The sequence below is a fragment of the Arachis hypogaea genome, chromosome 19 (assembly GCF_003086295.3).
Source record: "Arachis hypogaea cultivar Tifrunner chromosome 19, arahy.Tifrunner.gnm2.J5K5, whole genome shotgun sequence".
NCBI classification, from domain to species: Eukaryota; Viridiplantae; Streptophyta; class Magnoliopsida; order Fabales; family Fabaceae; genus Arachis; species Arachis hypogaea.
The window spans coordinates 2,513,827-2,540,310 of NC_092054.1; the positions used below are offsets into that span (position 1 = coordinate 2,513,827).

The following is a 26,484-nucleotide window of genomic DNA, read 5'->3' on the forward strand; positions in this document are numbered from 1 at the left end:
CAGTCTAAAATCACCATTCACAAATCGAAAATTATATTAATAGAGCAAGTTAACGATAGAAGCTAGAACACTAACAAATTCCATAAATTCTGTAAATAATGCTCATCAGCTGTCAGTTATTATGTCTATCACTGTGCAATACACAGTGCACTATTTCATGAGTATTAAAATTATATAACAGCATCAGAGTTTTCCTTCTTGAAGAAACCATGAACACACAACTAGAACATTTACCAGAACTCAGATTCCACAACTTAGGCTTGAGATGTACCAGCTTCTTGAGATGTACCAATTTACTGGATAAATATATTGAAAGAGGATCTCAGCATGTTACATTAACTCCAATGCAAAATCAATGAAAAAATACTAATCACATGAAATATAAAAGGAAAATATTTGAATACAATAATTAATCAAAATTATGAAATACTTGATGCCAATTATAAAAAAATATATACAAAAAAAATGAAGCTAAAATTAAACGAGATATCTTGACAGAAAAAAAAAATAGAAGCAATAGCATTAATAGTTAGGATGATTTATGATAGGTAGCAGCTATAATTACTCATGCAAAGAACTTAACAATCAAATATAATTATGAGTCACAATCTAAGAACCTTATGATAAAGTAATCACAGAACAAAACCACATTATTAAAATAAAAATACATTCACACACACAACAACAAAGTCATAACTAAAATAAACAAATTAAAATGACAAGACACACCCTAAATATAAATAAATGATGATGGTACCTGCTTAATAACAATCCCTCTGACATGGAGGGTATTATCGAATTTGTGCCACACTTCGCCATAAAAGGTTTCAAATGCATTATCAGCAGAGCGTGCAGTAAAAGTAATGGAAAACGTAGGGCCACATTGCCTCTTAACATAGACAAGCTCATGAAACTCAAACCTCCTCTCCTACGTAGTAATAACAAGAATAAAAATAATCATTAGTGAATGAGATTATAGACATAAATAAAACTCAATAAAACAAAAACCATCATAGACACAACATTTTGGTCATTGTAGAGTTGCAAGCATCGCTTAGCCAAATTAGTCACACGTTGCTTATCAACCTCATTAAGTATAAAGGGTGCAATTCTGCCAAGTATTGGAGGTGACTGTAAACAAAATAAAAAATAAAAAAAAAAACTAAAGAGTTAAATTATGAGATTATATAAAAAAGCATAAAACAGAACACAGAGACAAAAAAAATAAAGCGTGTGGTGAATTTAAAAGCACCTGCTGGGGGCGTCGAAGATAATCACGAAGTTGTTCACGAGTAATCACCGGTATATTCGGTATACCATCCACACCGACAGAAATCACACGTTGTTTATCAACGGGTGCAATTCCGCCAGCAGGTAATGGAACTGACTATAAACAAAAAATAAAAATAAAAAAAACTAAAGAGTTAAATTATGAGATTATATAAAAAAGCATAAAACAGAACACAGAGAAAAAAAAATAAAGCGTGTGGTGAATTTAAAAGCGAGAAAAAGATAAATAAGTCCTGACATTTTGTCCTACGAACATTTTTTTTTGTTGACCATTAAAAAATACTTTTAAGTCTCTGATCTTCATAAAATTTGGACGAATCAGTCTCTGACGTAGGCATTTAAACGGGGGGACTGATCCGTCCAAGTTTTGTAAAAGTCAGGGACTTAAAAGTATTTTTTAATAGTCAGAGACAAAAATATTTGCGGGACAAAAGGTAAGAAATCTATTTGTCATTTTCTCTTTAAAAGCAGCTGGAAGCGTCGAAAATAATCATCAAGTTGTTCACTGAAAAGCACCTCGCGTCGTCGAAAATAATCATCAAGTTGTTCACGAGTAATCACCGGTAAATACGGTATACCATGCACACCATCCCAACCTCTTTGATCTCCGGCAGAATTCATATCTCTCTCTAACTATCAACCTGATTTCAGAATCAATCAATAAATAACAACGAAACAGGAGAGAAGCACACGGAGTTTCAATTCGGTGATGCACAAAATCACACATGTGAATCGGAGAAGAGAAGGCGGAGGATTTGTTATTTTTTACTGGTGCCTTCAATGTTGAATTCACGGAGGTAAGTCTTGTTTATTGGGCTTATACGTTGGGCTTTTTGTTGGGCTGCTTGTTGGGTTTATTTTCATGATTTTTACTACTTGGTACATGTTCTTGTAGCAAAAATAGTAATATACATATAAATTTAGTTAACATGTCTTCAGATTAAGTACTAAAAAAATTGTATAAAAAAATTTAAAAAATATATAAATTTCTAAAAATGATTAAAAGATGCTGAGCCTTCTCAATAATGTGAATAAAATATACATAAGTATATATTATATAACAAATCATTACTACTTTGTGCTTGCTCTTAAACTAATTGCATATATACACAATATAAATAATAATTGTGAATCTTAGTTCATCTCCAAATTTTCTCTTAATATTTAAAAGAATAAAAATTTAAATACATATGTTATTTTTTTAATATAATATATACTGGTCTAACGAAAAATAAAACGACGTAATAATAAGAAAAAAAAAGAGATCAAGATAAATTTAAATACATATGTTAAAGAAAGGTTGCGATTATATATTTAATTAATAAAAAATAATTAAAATTTATTTTATTTAATATTCATTAATTATAGTTAGAATTAATAAATATTAAATAAAATAAATTTAGACTTTTCTTTTCTAGCATTACCGAATTGCTTAGTAATTTAAAGTACAACTATTAACAATGAATCTATGTCATTATTAAAGGCATTACTAGCTACTACTAATATTTTGAATGTAAAATCTTTTTATTTGAAAAATAATTAGTACGATTTAATTTAATTTATTATTACCTCTCTTAATATTTATATTATTTTTAAAATGGAAGACAGAGTGCTTTGTAAATGTTAAAGCTGAATTAGTCGTAGAAATAATATTAGAGCGCAGTTTTGTTTGAATGTTTCATAATTAGAGGTAATTAGGTGGTTAAGGATTTTGAGCATTTAATTCACACTGCAAATATAGAAATGGTTTTCTCAAGTTGTAGGTGTAACAACTTTGACTTTGCATTGTGAAGAGTCAAGTCAAATTGAAATCCAAACATATGAACCATACATGGAGCTTACTTGTCTTTACCAAATCTAATGTCCTTGTCACATGCTTGTTGCATTTTGACATTGATAGTACCTCCTCTCAGGACGGATCCAGAAATCTAAGAGTAGGAATCGAAAATTAAAATATTATATAATCAAATATAATGCTATATATTTAATAATAAATATAACTATAATTAATTTTTTAATTTAAAAAATTAATAAATATTTATCAAATAAATAAATTATTTCAATTTTTATAATTTTTTCATAATTTTTTTATGATTTTATGTCTAATAAAATATGAAATTATATATATTTTAAATATTTTATTAATTAATTTACTTTATTTAATATTTATGTGACGGTAAATTATATTTTTATGTTTTATATCATTAAGAAATATGACATAAAATAGTATAAGTTAATTGCACTAACAATTTTGTTACGTGAATTTAAAATATATTAAAGTATTTTTTATATAATAATAGAGTAAAAATTAATTAAAAAAGAATAAAAAACAACTAAATAAAATTAGAAAAAAATAATATTATTATAAATAATATTAAAGTATTTTTATATGATTATAAATGTTAAAATTAATCTTAAGAAAAAAATGTAAAAAAAAATATGAATTAAATAAAAAATACAAATAATATAAATATATGTAGAAAAATTTAAATCCTATTACATAAAGAATAATAACTCTTTTTTTTACCAAAAATAGAGAGACTTGAACCCGCGACCTCTTAATTGAGTATGGAGAGACTATACCATTTAAACTATAGCTCATTAACAAAAATAATAATTCTTTTTACTATCACTATATTATTAAATTTTATTCTATACAAGATATCTATTATAATAGTATATGAGCTTTTAAAATTTGTTAGAGGGCCAAGGCCACTACTTGTCCCTTAAATCCATCCCTGCCTCCTGCCATTTACCTATCATTTTTATTTTATTTTATTTTATTTTATTTTAAAAAAAAAAAGAGAAAAGAAAAAAGAAGTTAACCTACCTTTTTTCATTAATATATATAAGCTTATATATACCTAATCATCTATAATAGTTTTTTTTTTATATATATTTATGATTCCTTGAGTAAAAAATGGTTTCAAGTTACTTGCATTGAATTTCTTATTAATGAATATTTATTTATTTATTATCGGGTAAATACCCTTTTCGACCCCTGATCTTTTTCTCGTGAGACATAGTGCACCCTAATCATCTTAAACCTCATATAAACCCTCGTCCACTAACATATATAGACAAGACGGCCCCTACAACCGGTTGCCATTTTGACGTGTTAGATTAAGACTAAGGTGTCAAAATATTAGTGCTAGAGGGACTAAAAACCCCCTCTTTAACATTCTCTTCACATCTCCATCACCATCACCATTATCGTCGAACTTCACTTTCACCACTACCACTGTAGTTCTCTCTTCCTCATTCTCTTTTCCTTCTCGCCCTAAACTACCACCCCCCTAAACCACCTTCCATCGGATCAGCACCGAAACTGCCACGAACATCCCTGACAGCAACCACATGCACATCCTCCTCCCTGCCATGATGTCGTGCCCAATCCGAGTCGCCTCTCATCCAAATCTCTCCTTCACCATAGACACCACCATGCTCAGTACCACCATTAGGTAAATTTCCAGGAACAAAAATATAAGTTTACAAAAACTTACTAATCATGAATAAAAAAAAAAAGAGAAGTTAAAAACTTATTCGAAGATTGCTCTGCTGAAATTCTCCTTCAAGGATCCTTGCAAATCATCCTTGTGTGCTAGGGTTTCTTGTTCGCAAAGCTTGCAGCAGCTTCTATCTCAAAAAAGGTCGATCAGAAATTCGGTCGAATAGGGTTTCTTGTTCGCAAAGCGCAGCGACGATGGAGAGAGAATCAGAATCCTCATAGGCTCCAAAAATCTAAACAATGTTAAGGTGTGGGGAAAGAAAAACCATGAACTTGGATTCGTTTTTGATGCAGGCACAAACTTGAGTTTTGTGGTTTTGTGTGGGTTTTCAGGGGGTTCTTTTCTGGTTTTTGGGTAGCCATTGATGATGGCTCTGAAGAAGAGGAAAAAGCCATTGATAATGGTTTTGAAGAAATGGAAAAAGAGGAAGAGAAGGAGGATGAAGAAAAAGAGGAAGATGTTAAAGAAAGGGTTTTTAGTCCTTCCAACCAAAGGAACTGACACCTGGCACTGATATTTTGACACCTTAGACTCAATTTGACACATCAGACTGGCAACCGGTTGTCATCCGGTTGCAGGGTCGTCTTATCTATTTTTATTAGTGGATGAGAACCTGGATGGGGTTTAAGGATAATTAAGGTGCGCTATGTCTCACGGGTAAAAAGTCAAAGGCCAAAAAAGGTATTTATCCTTTATTATCATATATTGATAGATAAGGTCATAAGGATACAAATCTTCTGACTTTTTTTATATTGTTTTTTTCTCAATTATTGCATCATTCTTGCTTGTTCTAAAAGATTTTTATTTTAAAAAAAATACAGAATATTGGAATAAAATGGGAGATAATATTGTGTAGTTACATGCTTATCCTACTTTAAAAAAATTAATAAAATAAATTTTATATAGTTGATAGTGTAATTTTGTGGAATAAAAAATTTAACACAACAGGTTTATGTATATGTGCACGCAGATGTTCAGATGAGAAAAACCCAAGAGTAAAACCCTACATATTTTCAAATCAAAGGCTCAGAGATTTGAGAATGGAATTCACCCTAGTGAACTTGTGTCTCTATGAAACTGTGAAGAATCTTCAGGACAATGGCCACCTTCCTCTTCCTCCAAATCACTTTTAAGGTCTATATATATATATATATATATATGATCCACGTCAAATATAATCAAGTATATTATATAGCTTTAAGCTAATTATATCTAATAATTATATCTAATTTCATGTAAAATTATATAATTAAGCTAAATAATAGTTCATAATGTTACTTAATTTGAGTCTCTCTCTCTCTCTCTCTCTCTCTCTCTCTCTCTCTCTCTCTCTCTCTCTCTCTCTCTCTCTCTCTCTCTCTCTCTCTCTCTCTCTCTCTCTCTCTCTCTCTCTCTCTCTCTCTCTCTCATTATATATAGTCCCATGTATTTTTTTTTCTATTGTTATTCTTTACCATTAAGATATGTATGTCATTATTTCTCATTTTTATTATTTTAATTTCTTGCAAAGTAAAAGGATTGATTAATATAATCCCTGTATTATTATAATATATATTATTGTTGATAAATATTCGTTTTTATAATTTTAATTTAATAGTTATTAATTAGCTCCTCTTGATGAGGCATCAAAATATAAACTAGTAAACTATTATATTATAAGAATTAAAGTTTCATAAAACTAAGAAAAATTAAAAAATGCTTATAAAAAATGAAGCATAAATTCAGAATTATAAGAGCTACTTCATAATAATTATTGTTGCCTTGTCTAAAAGATTATAATAATATAGTAATAATGGATTTTTGTTTTCATTTAGTTGGTAGAACTGAAAATGCCAGAAATAATATGGGAAAACAAAAATAAAATTTATTTTAGTAGTATTAAAAATTACTACAAGAATATGGCTGATTAGCTATTACAAAAAGAGTAGTAAAATTATCGCTAATCTGACGCAAAATATAATTTATGACGAATTAGCTACCGCCTAGCAATGAATGCTTTTCTCACTAATTACAAGTCGTAGATTAATGAGACAAACACTACAGTCGCTAATTCATCGGAAAGTTTTTAGCTACCGAATAGGTAGTCACAAATCCATCACTAAAATAACAGCAAATTCCATAGAATAAATAGACTAAACAGTAGTCGCTAATTAGCCACAAACTCTCCTGCATGCACTCATCACTAAATGCAAGCTAACTTCGTAGACAAAATGGAATGCTTAGTTGACGCTAATTAGCGAGAAATTTTTCCGAACCTAACTCGCCGTGAGTTGTCCGCTAATATGGCCGCAAATCTGTCACATTTTGTAGCAAATCTATAGCTAATCTTTGAAAATCCTTAATCAAATTCGTAGGAATTTTGTCGTTAAACCAAAGCTATTCTAAATGATAAAGTAGAGTTATGAAGTAGTGGCTAACTTGTTAGAAAATAATATGTCGTCAATTAGTTGCAATACTATCGCAAAATGTCATCACAAATTTCTTTTAAACTAGTAACAAATCGATAAGTATCTCGCACTACAAGAAAAACTGACTTTTATACACTTTTAAAGCGTGCAAAAAATGCAAAAAAGTGTAGCGATATCTTTTCAACACGCTTTATTTATCATTTAGGGGATTCGTATTTCAGACATATTTTCTCTTTTATTTTTTATCTTTTATACATAATGGCTACTAACTACGAGTCTATCAATAGTATTACCGCTGGTAGATTATGTGATGAAAAAGTTTGGAAAATAAAGGAAAAAATTATAAGGTTATGGAAAGTCTCATCAAAATTTGATAAGAGAAAGACGACTTACATAGAAATGGTTCTAATGGATGATAAAGTTAGTTGATTATTTTTCATAATTTTTTCAAGTGATATTAAGTCCAATTTATAAATATTTTTAATAGGATTATAAGTGCTAATAGCTTTTATATTTAATTTGTTTTACAGTGATAAAATTAATTGTTCAATCAAGAGTTATTTGACAAAGATGTTTGAGAATGAACCGATCGAGGGAAGGATCTATGTCTTCTCAAATTTTGTGATTGAGAAATCAAGCGGAATTTATCTTCCAACTGCACACGTGTGTAGAATAATTTTTAAGAAGGAGTCACGTATAGTAAATACAGTCAATGATCATAAAACTTCTAACAATCATTTCAATTTTCTTGCTCATGCTGATATATTAAAACAAACAAATAAACAGTCAAACTTATTTGGTACATAATTAATTTGTATTAACCTACACAAAATTATTTTTTTATGCAAAAGTTTAAAATTGTATTGTGGCTTTTTTAAAAGTATATCCTTTTATTAATATATTGTTAGTTTTATTATTTAGTATAAAATAAATTAATAAAATCTCTTTAATTTATAAGTAATTTATTATATTATTCATTTATTTGTCTTTAATTTAATACTTTTACTTCATTTTTTTTAATTAGATGTTATTGGATTTTTGACCGGAAAATAAGAGCTTATATCATGGTCAAAAACAGGGAGAAATGACCATTACATTGTGGTTGATCTTCATGATTTGCAGTATGTGAAATTTTAATATTTCGCAACGAAATTTTATTTTGTAACAATTATCTATTCATATGCAAAATATTTTATCCTTTTTATGATATATTACTACTTATTTCTCTTAATTTCCGCTTTTATTTAGAAATGAGAAAAAAAATAAGGTGCACAGTGTGGGATTAATTTGCAACCCAATTATTCTATGAGCAGTGTTAGGGGGCCAGCAACTTTTGGTATTTGTAGCCATCAAATAGCCATCAATGATGATTTTAATGGTGTGAGATTAGTATGAGATTTCATCCAATGGCTCACTTTTTCTTGCTGGTTACATGCTGGTCAAAATTTGAAAAAGTTGCTGGCCCCTTAGACTTTTCCTTATTCTATTATCTACATGATTACCAAGGAACCGAATATATACTTATTCTCTAATTTGCAAAATTTAACAAATGCATTGGTAAGCATATTAGTTTAACATTTTATTTAATATATTTGTTTATGTTATATCTATAATCATATTATATATTTTTTTACGTATATATCTTTTTAAAAAATACTCTTAGTATTAGCACATAGTGTATTAAATAAATATTTTAAAATTAACTGTAACATATGGTAAAAATAAAAATTAAACTAAATAGATATTACAAACACAAACACAGGCACAACCCATTTAGTGTATGTTTGGGCGCCATTATTTTGTTAAAAAAATATCTTTTTCAATGAAAAAAGATCTTTTTTTATGTTTTAACGTGTTTGGCAAATTTCTAGTAGTAAAAGTAAAAGCACTAGTAAAATAAAAAAGAGATATTTTTTGAGAAGCTGTAATTTACATTTTTTTTAAAAGATATTTTTCTTTAAAAAAAAGATGTTTTTTCATGTAATAAATAAACAAAAAAGTACTTTTATATTGTTATACCCAAACATAATTGATAGATAAAAAAACCTTTTTACATGAGATATCCAAATATAAAATTACTTTTACTTCTCTATAAGATCTTTTAAAAAAAGATAACTCGAAAAAAGATCTTTTCTTAAAAACTCACCCAAACAAACCCTTAACCTAACTCCAAACACAATGAGAGTAAAGAACTTCCTAACCCACCCATCATTTAACTACTTCACCTACTTTCATAAATCTATCTAGCAATTCCTCTCTTTCTCTGACCAGGATCATGAAACTCATCATAATTGGGGTCTAACTGCCACCTGTTACAACCAATTAGTTGCAAGCCCACAAATAATCCTAAACCTAAATAAGTGAACAAACCTAGCGGCCACTCAATGACATAAAGAATAAACCTATCGCGCCGTCACGTGCTCGCCATCTCCACCCACCCGTCGCGCCGTCACGTACTCGCCATCAGAGTAGATGAATAAAACCGATTAATAACTACATTAGAGTTGATACACTTAACGCTAAATTAAAAAAAAATAATAACGCATGATATGCTATTTTTTTATTAATCAAATGATTATAATTTAAATTAATTTTAAAAAAATAACTTAAAATTATAATTTCAATTTTATCATATGTATGGTACGAATTATTACACTTGTAATAACAAATTATTTGATATATGATAAATTAAATTGTGATTATATCATTTATTTTTAACAATCTTTTATTTATATTAGAATCAATTATGATAAATTAAATTTTGAACATACTATTATTCCACCTAATAAACTAAATATAATAATCTTGATTCACGGGTCGAAAATGCTATCTTACTATATATATGATCGACATATAAGGAAACAAAATAAAAAATATATATATGTTTCTTATATTAGGTCAATAAGAATCAAAAGTTATTGTTTTTCTTTACATACCATCTTTCTTAAATAATCAGAATAAATAGAGTGAATCAAACCATTTTTTATTATCATTATTATAGAATACAACTTTCACCTTTGTCATGTCTAAGCTCATCTTTTGCATTGCTCTGTTGGTATTGGTCCAAGCCATCATTTCAGTTGATGGCATTCTCCATCATTGGTATTCTGATGCCAATGCAACCTTCTATGGTGACATGGAAGGTAGAGAAACCATGGGTAAGTACAATAACATTTTGTAAAAACACTTTTTCATATTTAAACTATAATTTTTATAATGTTGATAAATTTATTTATAAAAAAATAAAAATAATTTTTATCTATAAAAAATGAACAAACTACCATTTTGATTTATAAAAATTCAGAACGCTAACTAGGGGTGAGCACCGGTAGCGGATACTCGATTATCCATCTGAATCCGAAACCGAACCAATTAAATTGGTTCTGAAACCAACGGGTAATCGGGTCCAAACCGATGACTTTTGTTAGTAATTGGTTTGGGTATCGGTTTTGGGGTGCGGAACCCGAACCAACCTGCGAACCCGATCATATATTAATTAAATAAAAAATAATAAAAAAATACATATGACTTTTCCATTAGGCAATGATTATTTATTATTAATATGTTTGAATTTTAATGAGTTTAATTTTTAATATATTTGGTGTTTAACATGTTCGGATTATTTCTATTGATGTTACATGTTTATTGTACTTGTTGAATTTTTAGGATAAAAATTTGGTTTTTTTTATGAATTTCAAAGTCATCGGGTACCCAATTACCCGAACCAAATCAATCCGTTCTTAATCGGTTTGGTTTGGTTCGAGTACATATACAAAAAAATACATATCCGAACCAAACCGAACCAATTACATTTGATCGATTCGATTCTAATTTTACCATAAATCCAAACCAAACCGACCTGTGTTTACCCCTAACGCTAACAAAATTATGAATAAAATTAACGAATCGAGTATCTCTGTACATGAAAACTTTTTTTTTAAGTACAAAGCTAATTTTGTTATTTTAGAATAAATGTATTAATATTCCAAAAATTTATAGATAAAATCGATAATTTACTCTTTATATTGTAATATTTCACCATCATTTTCTTCTTATTTATGTGTATTGTTATATTGTATGATATGAAGGGGGTGCATGTGGCTATGGTGATCTCTTTGAGCAAGGGTATGGTCTTATGACCACAGCTGTAAGCCCTGCCCTATTCAACAATGGTTACACATGTGGATCATGTTTTGAGATGAAATGTGTGAACAAGCCCAATTGGAATTATTGCAAAAAGGGCTCAAGCCCAATAAGAGTAACCGTAACAAACTTATGTCCACCAAATTATGGACAAGGTGATGGACATTGGTGCAACCCTCCATATAAACACTTTGATTTATCAATGAAGATGTTCACAACTATGGCAGAATATAGAGCAGGGATTGTACCTGTTTTATATAGAAGAGTTCCATGCCATAAACAAGGTGGTGTCAAGTTTCAGTTGAAAGGGACACCTTATTGGTTGCTTGTGTTGGTGTTCAATGTTGGTCATGTTGGTGATGTTTCTAGTGTTAGCATCAAAGGGCAAAATGGTAAATGGCTTACTATGTCAAAAAATTGGGGACAAAATTGGTTAATTGGAGTTAATTTGGTTGGACAAAGTTTGTCTTTTAAGGTCACAACTAGTGATCGGAAAACTTTGGTATTTCATGATGTTGCTCCTTCTCATTGGCAATTTGGATCAACCTATGAGGGCAAGCTTAATTTTTAGGATTATGTTGATTTAGAATCTTAAATGGTTTAGTAATGTTATATTTAGTTTCTAGTGACAATGTTTCATTTTTTGTATTTGAACTTGTACAATTTATGGAATAATTTTCTTTCGCAAATAAAACAATAATAATGATTTATTTATCTATTATTCTTAGCGTATATTTTAATAGTCTAAAAATTTTTAAATTATTTTTAATTTTTTAAATAATTTTAGTTTATATAAATATATTATTAAGAGTACGTAAATAAATTTTCATTAATATATAATTATATTAGTTTGTTAGCTTTGAAAGCAAAATTTGACTTTAAAAACGCATGGTTTTTTTATTTGTAAAACTCTTTTTTTTTTTTTCAAAAAACTTTACCAACGCCAGTTTAAATATAATAATCTTGCTGCACGATTCTAATTTCATTTTTTTTTCCAAAATTGCAATTTTACTATATATACGATCGTATATATAAGGAAGCAAAATCAAAAGATTATATGTTTTCTTGTAATACATCAATAAGAATCGAAAGTTATTGTTTTTCACTTTTTCTTTACATATCCCCTTAGATAACTAGTAACTAAATTAAAAGAGTAAGTCTAATAATTTATCTATTGTCATTATTATTGATACAGTTTTTATCTTTTATTTTGATACACTAACTTTAACTTTATAGGTGTATCCAATAGCATAATATTACATCCTCAAAAATAATTATTATTTTTAAAATAAATATCCTTTTCGATTCCTAATTATTTATTCAATGAACTTCGCACCTCCTAACAAATATAAAAAATTCAAATCAGTCCATATAACTATGTAGTAGGAAAGGCGGCAATGACCCTCCTAATTTTAAATTTTTACGTGTAAATTATATGTAAATTTCAAGGTTCAGAAAACCGGACCGGTCATCAAACCGCTCTAGTCACTGGTTCACTGGTTCACTGGTCTAACCGGTTTAACCAGTAGTTCAACCGGAAAAACCGTTTTAGAATAGAATAATAAATAAATTATAAATACACATCCTAAAACATATATGAAATCAAAAACAGCCACAGCAATAAACATTAATAACTCTATCTACACAATGAACATCAACAATTATGCAGAACAAATTTGAGAAATTCAGCCAGTCAACAAATATGCAAAACCAAGTCAGTTTCCAGCATTAACAAAGTACAAAACAGTAAAAATTTGAGCTACAAAACAGAAATTTGAGCAACACACAGAAATTGAACTACAAACACAAATTGAACTACAAACAGAAATTGAGCTGCAAACCAAGTTACCAACAACCAGAAATTGAGCTGCAAACCAAGTTACCAAGACACTCCCCTAACACTATCCCTCGTACTAGTCTCGTTTATGATGCAGGTACCCTTCTTCATTACTTTGTTTTTGGGGGCAAAGCTGTTTTTTTTATGGATTTCAATTATCATCTGCTGCCTGCTACCAAAAAAGATGGATCCTTTTTTCTTCTTTCTAACTATGCTTTATTGCTTTCCCAGTACCCTTTCCCCCCATTCTGCTACTGCATAATTCCCTTTGAACAAAATTAAACACTTCCATTCAACTACAGACTGCTCCAATTTTCTCATTCTTTCTTTTAAGTGTTGCCAAATTTCATGATTTTTCTATCATTATAAATTTACTCACAGAGGCAAAGAACAAAGATGAGCAGAGGAAGTCAGTTTACAGAGGCAAGTCGAAGTTCACAGAGGCAAAGAACAAAGATGAGCAGAGACGAGTTACTCACCGCGCGACGATGAAGACGATGGGACGGGCTACTGCCTGCTGGTGTTGAGAAGATAAAGACGACGCAGATGGATGGCTACTGGGCAGGGAACCAGGCGAAGAAGGAGGGTTACTTGAGCTGCCGACCAGGCGACGGCGGTTGCGCTGTTGACCGGTGACCGCGGCGACGAAGGAGGGCGCGGTGGCAGGCTAGGGTTCGGGCGTGGAGGGTTCAGTCTTCTCTGTTCTCTTCTCTCACGCAGATGAATATGACTCACTGATTCAGAATTAGGGATGCGGGGGAAGAAAGGGGGCTGGTTGGGGTGCAGGGTGCTCTACGGGTCGGGTCGGGTCGGGTTAAGGGTTTCTTTTTTTTAAATAATAAAACGGCGTCGTTTATGCAGAACCGGCCGGTTACCGGTTCGGTCCAACCGGCCGGTTTTTGACCGGTTCGCCGGTTTGTTGCCGGTTCTTTCCAGAACGGTTTCTGCAGGAGGACCGGACCGTTGGCATCGCCGGTTCGCGGTTAAACCGGTCGAACCGGCCGGTCCGGTCCGGTTTTCAGAACATTGGTAAATTTTAGTTTAGCCTCCATTAAAATTTAATTTAAATCTTATTTTATTGTGTAAATATTTTTTGTCACTCTCTAATATTTCATCTAACTCTGCTCTTGGTTCCTATCTACTTTGATATATGTACGTTCCACTGCAATCGGAGTCATTTGCTGATGTGTCAGCAACTTATCCACGTAGATTTCTCTCCTTCATAATTGAGACAAATTGCCCTCTAAACCTTTGTTGAAACGCTGCGTTTTATAAAGAGGTGTTATCATCTAAATATTCATAGTTGTTTAAGATTTTCTCTTTATTCTTCATTGTATGTAGAGTGAAGATAAGGGTTTTTCTCCCAAAACAAAACAAAAGTGAAAAATGTTTATCTTAAAATAAGAGCAACAAAAAAAAACCTGTTCAAATTTTCTGCGTATTAAATTCAAACAATATTGCATATATGTGACACAATGACATCTAGGTGCTACAAATCTTTTCCTCCCTTAGTTTGCCTTTTTTCTTATACTCCCAGTGGAACCCAGAGTCGGACTCTAGCACAAATTCTTTTCAGTTTCACTGCTTTTCTCCACGGTTCGTGAAAAAGAGTCTCTGATTTTTGTAGCCATAGTCTTTTTCAGGAGAAAAGTCCTTATCTTCACTCTACACACAATGAAGACAATGAAAAATAAAGAAAAAACCCTAAACAATTGTGAATATCCAGATGATAACACCTCTTTATGAAGCAGTATTTTAACAAAAGTTCAAGAACGATTTGTCTCAATTATGAAGGAAAAAAATTCACGTGGACAAGTTACAAATATATCACCAAGTGACCTGTTCAGAACTGGTTGCATGGACTAGAACGTACATATATCAAAGTAGATAGAGACCAATTTTAATTTTTATATTTATTAGGGAGTGCGAAGTCGGACAAATATTTAGAGACCGAAAAAGTCACTTACTCTTAATCAAACTTTTTTTTGTCCGGTCATATAACTTAGACACACTCACCTACATTCTAAGACATTCTATTTAAGGATTCTTCATCTAGTGTCTTCATTGAGACTTGAACCCGAGTGTGGTCAACCACCTTAGTCATGCCTAAACCTATCTGTCTTACTGTTCTGTTGGTGTTGATCCAAGCCTATATTATTTCATCAGGTTGGTATTCTGATGCTAATGCAACATTCTATGGTGACAAGCAAGGTGGAGATACCATGGGTCATCTCTTAATTTCTTTGTCTTAAATCATCGTCATCCTCATCAAATTATATCATCATCATCTATTTAATAAAATTGCAAAATTTTATTTTAAAAGACTGCAATTTGTTTCCTTGAACTTTGACTTATGTAGTTGGTAACATTTGTTGCTAGTCACGAGTTTAAGCTTTGGGTAAAAAACAAAAATAAGCCAAGGGAGAAAATAATTTACGTGAATAAGCCAAAACGAAAATTGCTTCATGAATCCACCAATGCACGTTTATATGTAGTTCGAACCAGTTTGGTTCGAACTCCATTTCTACATAATTTGAACCAGCTTGGTTCGAATTACACACAAACACACGCACACACATAATTCGAACCAGCTTGGTTCGAATTACACAGAAACACACGCACACACTAATTCGAACCAGCTTGGTTCGAATTACACACACAATAATTCATGGTATAATTCGAATTATGCTGTTAAAAAATTAATAATTTATTAAAAAAATTTATTAAAAAATTTATTAAAAAAATTAATAATTTAAAAATTAAAAAAATATATATTTTATTTCATACGTTAAAAAAAGCTAACAAAATATTTAATTACGAGACTTCTTTAAAATATTAATGAGCTATCAATTCGAATTCCATACAATACTTTTCTGTCCATTTTTAATAGTTCATGAATATTTTTTAATAAATTTTTTTAAATTATACTACAAAAAATATTTTATCCTATGCAAAACAATTTAAAAAAAAATGGCTTAAAAAATGTTAGGAGTACTATAAAAATTTGTAATGTTATAATAACTTAGGTAAATACATGCATGTACTCAAATTTTAAATAAAATACTCTACATAGTCAATAATAATTTAGAAATGAAAGAAAATATTTTATTCCATATAAAATAATTAAAAAATATATTTTATTCTATACAAAATAATTTTTAAAAATGGCTTAAAAGATGTTATGAGTACTATAAAAGTTTGTAATATTCTAGTGATTTAGGTAAATACATGATAAAAATATTTTTTCTTTAATTTCTAAATTATTAGTGACTACGTGGAGTATTTTTTTAATGTCCTAAGTCATTAGGACATTACAAATTTTTATAATACTTCTAACATCTTTTAAGCCATTTTTTAAAATTATTTTGTATAGAATAAAATATATTTTTAATTATTTTGTATGGAATAAAATATTTTCTTTCATTTCTAAATTATTATTGACTATGTAGAGTATTTTATTTAAAATTTGAGTACATGCATGTATTTACCTAAATTATTATAACATTACAAATTTGTATAGTACTCCTAACATTTTTTAAGCCATTTTTTTTAAATTGTTTTGCATAGGATAAAATATTTTTTGTAGTATAATTTAAAAAATTTTATTAAAAAATATTCATGAACTATTAAAAATGGACAGAAAAGTATTGTATGGAATTCGAATTGATAACTCATTAATATTTTAAAGAAGTCTCGTAATTAAATATTTTGTTAGCTTTTTTTTAATGTATGAAATAAAATATATATTTTTTTAAATTTTTAAATTATTAATTTTTTTAATAAATTTTTTAATAAATTTTTTTAATAAATTATTAATTTTTTAACAGCATAATTCGAATTATACCATGAATTATTGTGTGTACGTGTGTTTCTGTGTAATTCGAACCAAGCTGGTTCGAATTATGTGTGTACGTGTGTTTGTTTGTAATTCGAACCAAGCTGGTTCGAATGATGTGTGTGCATGTGTTTGTGTATAATTCGAACCAAGCTGGTTCGAATTATGTAGAAATGGAGTTCGAAAATTACCCTTAACAAGATACATTTTTCCCCTTTCAAAATTACCCTTCTACTAAGGTTTTTTACTAAATAAAAAACATCACTTAAGAAAATAAGTAAAGAAATTTTGCAGAGGGCATTTTTTCGTATTTCAATTTTCAACTACTATTTTTATTTATAAAAAATTCATAAAAATTTATTCATAAATAATAAAATTAGTTTTGTATCCATAAAAGATGAATAAATTTTTATCTATAAAAGTTTAAAACATTGACAAATTTACCTGTAAATAAAATCAATACTCTAAATTTTTATAGTTGAAAATGATAATTTAATCTGAAAAATAACTGGAAGTCCTAATTTGTTTTCTCTTTATTATCTCCATATTTTTTAAATAAAAAAAGTTTTTACATATATATGGTAAATTCTACTCTACTCTTCCTATAATAACATGTACATTATCCTCTTTGACATGTCACTCTCTAATTGGTAGTTATGTTAACTATGGTTAAACTATTGATAATTAAATTATAGCCCAAAGTGAATAATGGTATAATTTACTAAATTATTAAAAATCCAATTTTTGTTTCTTCCCCAAATCATGCTCCTAAACAATGAATCCTTTCTTTTCAATTGATGATGTTATATCAAAGGCATGCTGTGGCTGATCGTGAAGACTTCTTGCAAATGTTGATCCTTAGGAAGGAAATTCCAGCATGGTTTGAGCATCAGGAAGAAGATGACGGAGTATCAGTGTCATTCCCCCAGAATTGCCCTTCAATTGAAACCATCGCACTTGCTCTCTGTTTCCTAATTGAAATTGAAGAATATATTGACGCAGTAGAGCCATTGGTGATCTGCAACGGTGAAGAATTCATCAACGGTGAATTGAATTTTTGAACAATGATAAAAATATAACTTTACTTTTTAATGTTTATAGAAATTATATATTCATCCCTCTTAAAAAATATTTAATTACAAAATTATCCTACTTTAATTAAGATATTAACTCTTATTGAGTTAAATTAACTCAAATTAAAACTAAACATCCAATTAAAACATGTCACGTCACAAGGGGTAATTTACATGTTGAGTTAGAGGGGGTTGGGTAGAACTCACCTATATATATATTAAAAAATAAATTATGATTCCTAATCATTACTCATGTACTGATTTACTCTTTTATATAAAAGTTTGTACCTGTTTTATATAGAAGAGTTCCATGTCATAAACAAGGTGGTGTCAAGTTTCAGTTGAAAGGGACACCTTATTGGTTGCTTGTGTTGGTGTTCAATGTTGGTAATGCTGGTGATGTTTCTAGTGTTATCATCAAAGGCTGAAATCTTAACTGGCTTACCATGTCAAAAAGTTGGGGACAAAATTGGTTAATTGGGGGTTAACTTGGTTGGACAAATCTTGTCTTTTAAGGTCAAAAGTCAAAACTAGTGATGGGAAAACCTTGGAGTTTGATGATGTTGCTCCTTCTAATTGGCAATTTGAACTAACTTATGAGGGCAAATATAACTTTTAGGACTATGTTGATTTAGAATTTTTTTTTTTTTTAAAACAGAATGTTGATTTAGAATTTCAGTTGGTTTGGTAATGTTATGTTAAGGTGACAATAACATTTCTTTAGCCAATAAAATAATAAATTTTGATGTTTCCAAATTATAATAATAGAAAGTTAAATTTTTGACGTATTCAATGCCTTATAAATGTAAGAAAAATTATTTTTTCAACAAATTGAAATAAATTATTTTCTATGATCGTAATCATTATTTTGATCCATAATTCATCAAACCCACCATGCCAAAGTTAAATTCATCAAATAATTTTCAATTCAAGATGTTTACTTTTGGAGTGTCACAAAATCAAGAGTTAAACTTATGTCTGAAGACACTATTATTAGATGAAAAATTCAAAGCTACAAATGAAAATGATGCTATAAAAAAAAAAATTTCTCATTCAGTCATCACCTTTGTTGATGCCCGTTTGGCATTTCTCAGAAATACTGAAATACTTTTTTTTTTCCTTTTCTAGTAATAAAGTAAATTACATTGATCCATCTTGAAAAATATACTCTATCCATTTCAAAATAACTTTTGCTATAATTTTTGTTTATACATTAAAAAACTAATATTCAAATACAAAATAAATCTCGAATTCAAAATTCTAATTTCTCAACAAGCTTCTCAACCAGAGCATAAAAGCATAGATATGAATGTTTCCCAAAATAATCAAATGGCCAATGCATCATCTCCATATATTAGTCCCACCGAGAAAGAAAACACCGGGCACTCTTTTTATATGGATAAAAGAAATGAAGGAATTTAAGAGTTTAAAATTGCAAGTCACATTATATATAATGAATTCTATGCTTGTCTTCTACCAACTAACAACAAAAATGAAATTCTTTAAAGAGTACAAAATGTCATCACCCGATTCACGAGTAATTTCCATAACCCTTATGCATTGTTTTCTTCGACGTCTCCATTTTCGCCACCTTCGGCAGCCGCAGCAGCCATCAGCTCGTCAAAGTTTGCAGTCTTCCCAAGTAATATTTCAATCTAAAACACCATTTATCACATGTAGCAGTCAGAAATCAATGCAGCAGATCAGAAGAATTAAGACAACAATCATAATCTAAAATCAGCAAGCATTGTATTTAGACTTTTCCACTCTTACCTTGGCCTTTTGAACAGGTCTCCCTCTCGAATCATCTTTTATGTCGACAGTTGATGTCATGATTTCTGCATCATGAATTTAACTTTTCGATCATTTGAGCCAAAAGAAAGAGCGAAGGGGGAACAATTTCGCTCATCAACAACAACAACAATAATCATAAAATGTCTTACTCCTTTCAACGGCAAGCCCATTATTTTTCAATATTTCAGCAACGGTTACCACTGTGGCAATAGCTGCAGCAAAATAAAAAAAAACAAATAATTCAGAAATATCAAAATTGCAATCACGGAAAAAAGTTGAGAAATATTGAACTACAAAAGAACAACTCATAAATAAATCACTAAAGAAATCATGCATATATTCCTCATATTAATTTTGAAATGTAATTCTCCCATCCCAGGAAACAATGTGTTATACTTCAAAATCAGTGAAACAGCTCTACAACTACAAGTATTGCATTTCCAAAACACAGTGCTGTCTAATACTTCAATTAGCTTACCAAATTTGACAACTATTACACAAATTTTTCAAGTTCCATTGTGAATCCTTGCTCAAATATGCTAGTTGCTACGAATTATTAGTAGACTTCGGAAAAACAAGCACAAAAGAGCACATATCACAGCACAGACATTCATAACCCTTCTATAATCAGAAACTATTATACCGAGTTTATGAAAGGAGGAGATAACAAGATAATGCATCAGAGAAATGAATAACATCTAGATTCAGTGTCAAATTTTATTCTTAAATCACATTCTACTCATTATTATACCATTAGAACTAGTGAAATAAAGCATTTTCTTTTCAATAAACATATAAGAGAATGGATTTGATGTAAGATGATAAACATTATAAACATTGTGCTAACAAAAACATAACATCTTTGGTTTAATGAAACGTTTCATTATTTGTACCATTCTTCATTTTGACACAATACTCAACCTCACACAAAGTTCACAAACACAATTCACAATTCACAACCACCAAAATAAACAATCCTCATTAGAAATTTCCAAAATGTTGAAACAGATTAAAGTTCCAATATACATTACCCATTCCTAGAGCAGAAAGCTCAACCTCATTGTGCTGTTGCATATACCTCTGTTAAAATAAAAAATATAGAAACAAAATACAATAAATACTAGTAGCATCAATAAATACCGAATAAACTAATATAACCTAAAATCCTCAAAAGTTTCCAGCTTTATATAGAAAAAAAAAATTAACCTAAAAAATAATTGATAATTGATACATACCTTGGCGAGATTAACGTAGAAGAAAAGGGGTTTTTTGGTGTTGGAGACCTGAATGCGATTCTTCTTGTGGGATTCGGAGATGTTGATGTTGTTCACTCCTTCTGTGATTGCTTCCATTGTCTCTTTCTGTGAGCTGAAGAAGCGGTAAAAGATAGATAGAATACAAAGTACAGAAGAATGAAAACCCTAATTTAATGGAAGCGTTCCCCCAAATCCAATATATATTGAGATGAAATAATTATTCTTTTTATTTTCCGAGTATTTAAAAAGTGCAATATGCTGCTGCTTGTTTAAAATAGTATAGTGTGTTGTTGTCGCCAACGAAAAAAACTGCATGAAATCAAACATTGATACTCTTAATTAATTAATCATAATAACTCTCTTATATTATATAATAACTTAACATGAATTGTTGCTTCAAATTAAAAATAAAAAAAATTATTTATTGTAATGCATTAGTGTGGTAACTTTTTTTATTTACTAAATGTATTTAATAATAATAAAAATAATTATTATAATAAATATATTTTAGTAAATAATATTAAATTTAATTTCTTTTTTAAGAATATAACTACCTTCCACTTATATTGTATTATGAGTGATAAGGATTAATAGAAATGTTTATAGTTTGACCCAACAATCCAATTCGAATCTAATCAATTTAGATTAAGATCTGATCTTCATTAGATCTATTTGAATTATAGTTAAATGACGAAAATTGATTCTTATTAGTATGTATTCATTTATTTTAATTATAATATTTAATGTGTTGCTTTTCTAACTATGTGAATCTTTAATGGGTATACTTGATTTTTTAAATATGATGAACTAATATTGAGATTTTTTTTTTTAATTTTTAAAACTCTTTTTGGGTTGTTATACAAACTTAACATATTTAATATTTTAGTTTTTAAACTTTATTTAGACTCAATTTTATTCAATTTAAATATGATTTTATTGTGATCCAAAAATAACAAAAAATTGAAACGGGCCGAAGTGTGTACATGTTCCAAGGCCTTAAAGATACCAATAAGATCTCCTTCTAACAAAGTTCCAAAAAAGATTTCTGGCCCAATTTTAGGCCCAAGAGAGAAACAGTTGGTTCAGCTTCTGAGGTTGATAAAGCTTCAGTTGAAGGCAGAGACGGCCCAAGACCCCCCCCCAAACAAAAAAAAAAAAAGGCAGAGACCGCCGTTCATCTCAGCCGTTTCGAGAGCAGATGGCGTCTTGAGAGACCACCGATCCAGGGACAAGTTGGAGCGCGATTGGCAATCTCTAGTGACGGCGACGGCAGCTTCAGTCAGTCCTTGTGGAGGAGTCTTCGTGGTGGTTCTTTCTGTTCATGTAAAGTGGTATGAAAGTTGCACTCCATCTGTTTGATGTTTTGCTTCATGTATATTATTGTAATAGTTCACCTCAGAAGTTGAATATATAATGCCATATACTTAAAGCAGCTAGGAATTCTATGATTTGCTAGGTTTTTGCATAATCCCTATAGACACAAGATGGGTAAAGCTAAAAAAGGACCAAAATTTGCTGTGAGGAAGAAGGTTATTACCACCAAAGCTATCAAAAAGTGAGTTTTTCTAGTTTCTTTTTCTAAATTTCCTTGTATGTTTGGTTTAGCTTTATTTTAAGTCGTTTGTTTTAATTCATATATCAATATTGGAATTCAGCTACAAGCAGGAGGTTTTGGACCCAAGAAAGAAGGATCATGACAAGGAAAAGCTACCCAGAAACGTGTAAGGCTTCATGACTGTCAGTTAGTTCTTTCCTTTTTCAATTGTATTGATCTATTTTGACTTCTGTTTTCAATAACAATTATCTGAATTTACTTCATTTAGGCCGCGCTATTCTTCGGCACTTTTCTTTGAATACAATACTGCATTGGGACCCCCTTACCGTGTTTTAATCGATACCAACTTCATCAATTTCTCCATCCAGAATAAAGTCAGTGTGCATTACTCAGAATTTTTTATTTTATTTTTTGTTCGAATAAAGTTGAATGTGTTGATGATGATAGTCATATGATTCTGTTCTCATTTTTGCTTTACTTAGAATTTTTTATTTTTTATTTTTTATTTTTTATTTTGTTCGAATGAAGTTCAATGTGTTGATGATGATAGTCATATGATTCTACATGTAATGTTGTTAACATGTGAGGGATTTAAAACCAACTACTATCAACTGTATAATTTTCATGTGAAGTTTCCTAGTTGGTCCTCACAAATCTTTGGCATTGTTTATGCAGTTGGATCTGGAGAAGGAAATGCTGAAGTGTTTATATGCAAAATGTGAGTTAGAAGACATTGGTTACTTATCTAAGTTCATGCTGTGATAGCTTTGCCATGATTATAAAATTGTTTTTCTTTTTCACTATTGGGTAGTGAACATATTAATCTCAATCCCATGTTATCTTCTAACCCTTTCTCTATTGGTATTTTGAATTTTCAGGCACCCCTTGCATCACAGATTGTGTGATGGCAGAGCTTGAAAAGTTAGGGCAGAAATATCGTGTCGCTCTGAGGTAGATGGTTTATGTTGTGCCTTGTATTGTTGGTTATGTGGCCTATATCTTCACATGCTTGTGAAGTTGTGATCCAACAAAAAAAAAAGGCTGTCTCTGTTTCTGCAAGCCTTCATCATCACCATGTGCTTTATTAAAACTTCGGTTTACAAAGAAACAAACCATTGCTCCTCTGAAATACCTAACTTTTCAAAAGAAAAGTAGAGATACCCCATGAAATTTTATTCATTTATCAATTTTTCTTTTAAAATTGAAAGAGGCATATTGAGGCTCTGATTGAAATATATTAAATCACACTGCTTGAAACATCTCTTAAAACGATGAGAGTTGCGGGTAAAGAAATCATAAGACTCAGTGAACTTTTTCCTTTGAAACATTGTAGTTCTGGGCCACTAGCTTGCTTGCTTGCTTATGCTACTATGGATCATATTTCTTTTATAGGCCATTTCTTCGATTTAGATAAGAAAGAAACAACATTATTTTTTTCTTAGTAAACCTACTTGGAAGATGTACATTCTGACACCTTAATGAGTCCTCAAAAGATTAGAGTTTAAGGTATAATGTGTTTGAATACAAATCTTTACTAGGTCTAAAGTATAGTTTTACTTTTCTTTCATTTTCTTTTTGGTGATAAATTATTATTATAGTATCGTCTTAGTGTGTAAGTTTTTATTTTTGTACATGACAGGATTGCAAAGGATCCTCGATTTGAGAGAATACTCTGTACTCATAAAGGGACATATGCTGATGACTGTATTGTTGATAGAGTTACTCGGGTGTGGTTCATTTTTAATTATTTTTAAGTATATGTTAAAAATGTTGTTTCAGAATTATTTTTAAGTAATTGATTGCAAATAACTATTTATTTTTTTCCTCCCAATTTATTTACAAAAACCATTTTCTTGTAAGCAGAATAAGTGCTACATTGTTGCAACTTGTGATCGGGACTTGAAGAGGAGGATCCGGAAGGTAAAGTCATTAAGCATTTTGCTTTGCTTATGTTGTTTCTGAATGCAATTATGTGATCAATGAAGTTGGTTTCTCTATTGCAGATTCCCGGAGTGCCAATAATGTACATCACGAAACGCCAGTACTCGATTGAGCGCTTACCTGAAGCAACTATGGGTGGAGGTAAATAATCTAAATTTTATATACAGCACAGTATAATTTGTTTCATTGTCTGTCGCGAAGGGTTAACGTCTAACTTGAAAGAATATGTATACCGTCATCTATTCTTTTAGCTTAGGCTTTGTTTTGTGGACTAACTTTAACAAAGTAATAAACAAAAGATAAGCAAAGTTCCTTGTTTAGCTTGTATTCCAAATCTGTTTTGTTTCTAAAATAACATCCTTGTTTGTTGATGAAATTTACAAACACATATTGGCTTTTTGTTCCGTAAATTAGTTCAGATCATTAGCTCTCTGCCTCTCTTATATGTTTATTAATCTTTAGTAGTTAATATTCAGATTTCATCAGGTCTTGAAGCAATTGAATTGTTATTAGAAACACCAGTGAATAATCATTCTTCTCTTTTTTTTAACAGGACATGATTGTTTTATGTTTTAATTTTTGCTTTTGCTTTTTCCCTAACTTTTGAACACAGTCAAATCTTTTTTTCTTATTTATTTTCATATTTGGTACTAAACCAACTGAACTATGGTTCTTAATACAGCACCAAGAATATGATGGAGTGACAAAACTGGCAAAGTTCTATATACTAGTAACTCATGTTAGATCCTGCTACAGTTTTCATCCTTTTCCAGTGGCATGGAATCAAGATGAAGCTTGACATGAATTTGAAGGAACTGTTAAGTTGTTTGATGAAATTTTTCTAGTGTAGCTTCATAGTTATACTTTATCAATTTTTTTGCTAATATATGTAAGTTAAACCTTGGAATGTCTCACATACTCTCATTTTCTCAGTTAAATCAGTTGCAGACGATTAGAAACTGTAAAGTTGAAATTCACTGGTCTAAGCTTTACAAATTGTATGAGAAAATGGAGATAGCGTATAAGCTTCATCACGTTGTGCAATGTTGAGACAAACTGTATAAGCTTCATTTTTTTCTTTTCTATTCTCTCGGGTATTTCTTTAAGTTTTCATGCAGATTTTATTGGAATTATATTTTCTAGAATAATTTCTATTTAGTTTTTTTTTCTGGGTTTTATCCTCTGTTGTCTATAAAAAGAAAAAAACTTAATTCTAAATCTAAATAAATCAACTAAAATTTTAAACTTCAATTAAATTTAAATTTAAATGATATTAAATGCATTATATATATCTCTAATATCTTATACCAAAACTTGTTTTTATGAGTTTATATATCCTTGTATTAAATAATACCTTGGAACCTTTTTATTTTGGGATTTAATGTTTGACTCTCATCCTATCTAAATATTTTTTAAGAGTAAATTTTATTTTATTACCTTTTATTTAAAGGAAAAAAAAAGTCCTTAATGGAAGCCAACAACTAAAAATAAAAAACCACTAAAAGCTTTCATAGCAGAACTGGTGCATGTTGACTGGAAAAGCATGCACAACTCACTGTCAAAGAACTATCAAACAAATTGAATTCATAAAGTAAGTTTCTTTCCAGTCTTTTTTTTTTTAAAACCAAAACTTCTTATCAATTAGGATGTGGATTTGGCCTTTTCTGATCAATATGAAACCATTGCACTATACATTAATATTTAACACTAACAATAATTTGGATCACTCCGATGAAGCCAAATGAGAAGAAAAATGGGGACAACTAGCTAGCAAGCTTTGTTAGATGAATGATAAATAACTCAATTCCTAATAAGGTTAAGATCAACACAAGTTTATTTTTTA

The 26,484-nt window shown here is 29.8% G+C and overlaps 4 protein-coding genes and 1 long non-coding RNA gene across 5 annotated transcripts; 3 read left to right on the forward strand and 2 right to left on the reverse strand.

Moving 5' to 3' along the window:
* Window positions 1-16: 16 nt before the first annotated feature.
* Window positions 17-2,014, reverse strand: LOC112775497 (uncharacterized). The gene is made up of 5 exons (XM_025819136.2): window positions 1,807-2,014; window positions 1,253-1,387; window positions 1,024-1,131; window positions 758-928; window positions 17-296 (listed from the first exon to the last, which is right to left on the reverse strand). Exons 1-5 carry the CDS (start codon window positions 1,909-1,911, stop codon window positions 294-296), a joined length of 522 nt encoding a protein of 173 aa, XP_025674921.1. The 5' UTR covers window positions 1,912-2,014; the 3' UTR covers window positions 17-293.
* LOC140182061 (uncharacterized) lies at window positions 1,727-6,081 on the forward strand. Its single transcript, XR_011877915.1, has 3 exons — window positions 1,727-1,862; window positions 1,942-2,087; window positions 5,770-6,081. It is a non-coding gene; the product is annotated as an uncharacterized lncRNA (long non-coding RNA).
* Window positions 6,082-10,361: 4,280 nt separating this feature from the next.
* Window positions 10,362-11,950, forward strand: LOC112775952 (expansin-A23-like). Its single transcript, XM_025819874.2, has 2 exons — window positions 10,362-10,365; window positions 11,296-11,950. The coding sequence occupies exons 1-2, from the start codon at window positions 10,362-10,364 to the stop codon at window positions 11,919-11,921; spliced, it is 630 nt and encodes a 209-aa protein (XP_025675659.2). The 3' UTR covers window positions 11,922-11,950.
* Window positions 11,951-19,463: 7,513 nt separating this feature from the next.
* On the reverse strand, window positions 19,464-21,481 carry LOC112775498 (uncharacterized protein At2g34160). The gene is made up of 5 exons (XM_025819137.2): window positions 21,125-21,481; window positions 20,921-20,969; window positions 20,039-20,101; window positions 19,869-19,933; window positions 19,464-19,750 (listed from the first exon to the last, which is right to left on the reverse strand). Exons 1-5 carry the CDS (start codon window positions 21,239-21,241, stop codon window positions 19,649-19,651), a joined length of 396 nt encoding a protein of 131 aa, XP_025674922.1. The 5' UTR covers window positions 21,242-21,481; the 3' UTR covers window positions 19,464-19,648.
* A 773-nt stretch (window positions 21,482-22,254) lies between these two features.
* LOC112775499 (uncharacterized) lies at window positions 22,255-25,726 on the forward strand. The gene is made up of 10 exons (XM_025819138.2): window positions 22,255-22,476; window positions 22,602-22,700; window positions 22,801-22,866; window positions 22,969-23,074; window positions 23,376-23,418; window positions 23,579-23,651; window positions 24,340-24,427; window positions 24,564-24,620; window positions 24,704-24,782; window positions 25,324-25,726. Exons 2-10 carry the CDS (start codon window positions 22,630-22,632, stop codon window positions 25,335-25,337), a joined length of 597 nt encoding a protein of 198 aa, XP_025674923.1. The 5' UTR covers window positions 22,255-22,476; window positions 22,602-22,629; the 3' UTR covers window positions 25,338-25,726.
* The last annotated feature ends 758 nt before the right edge of the window (window positions 25,727-26,484 follow it).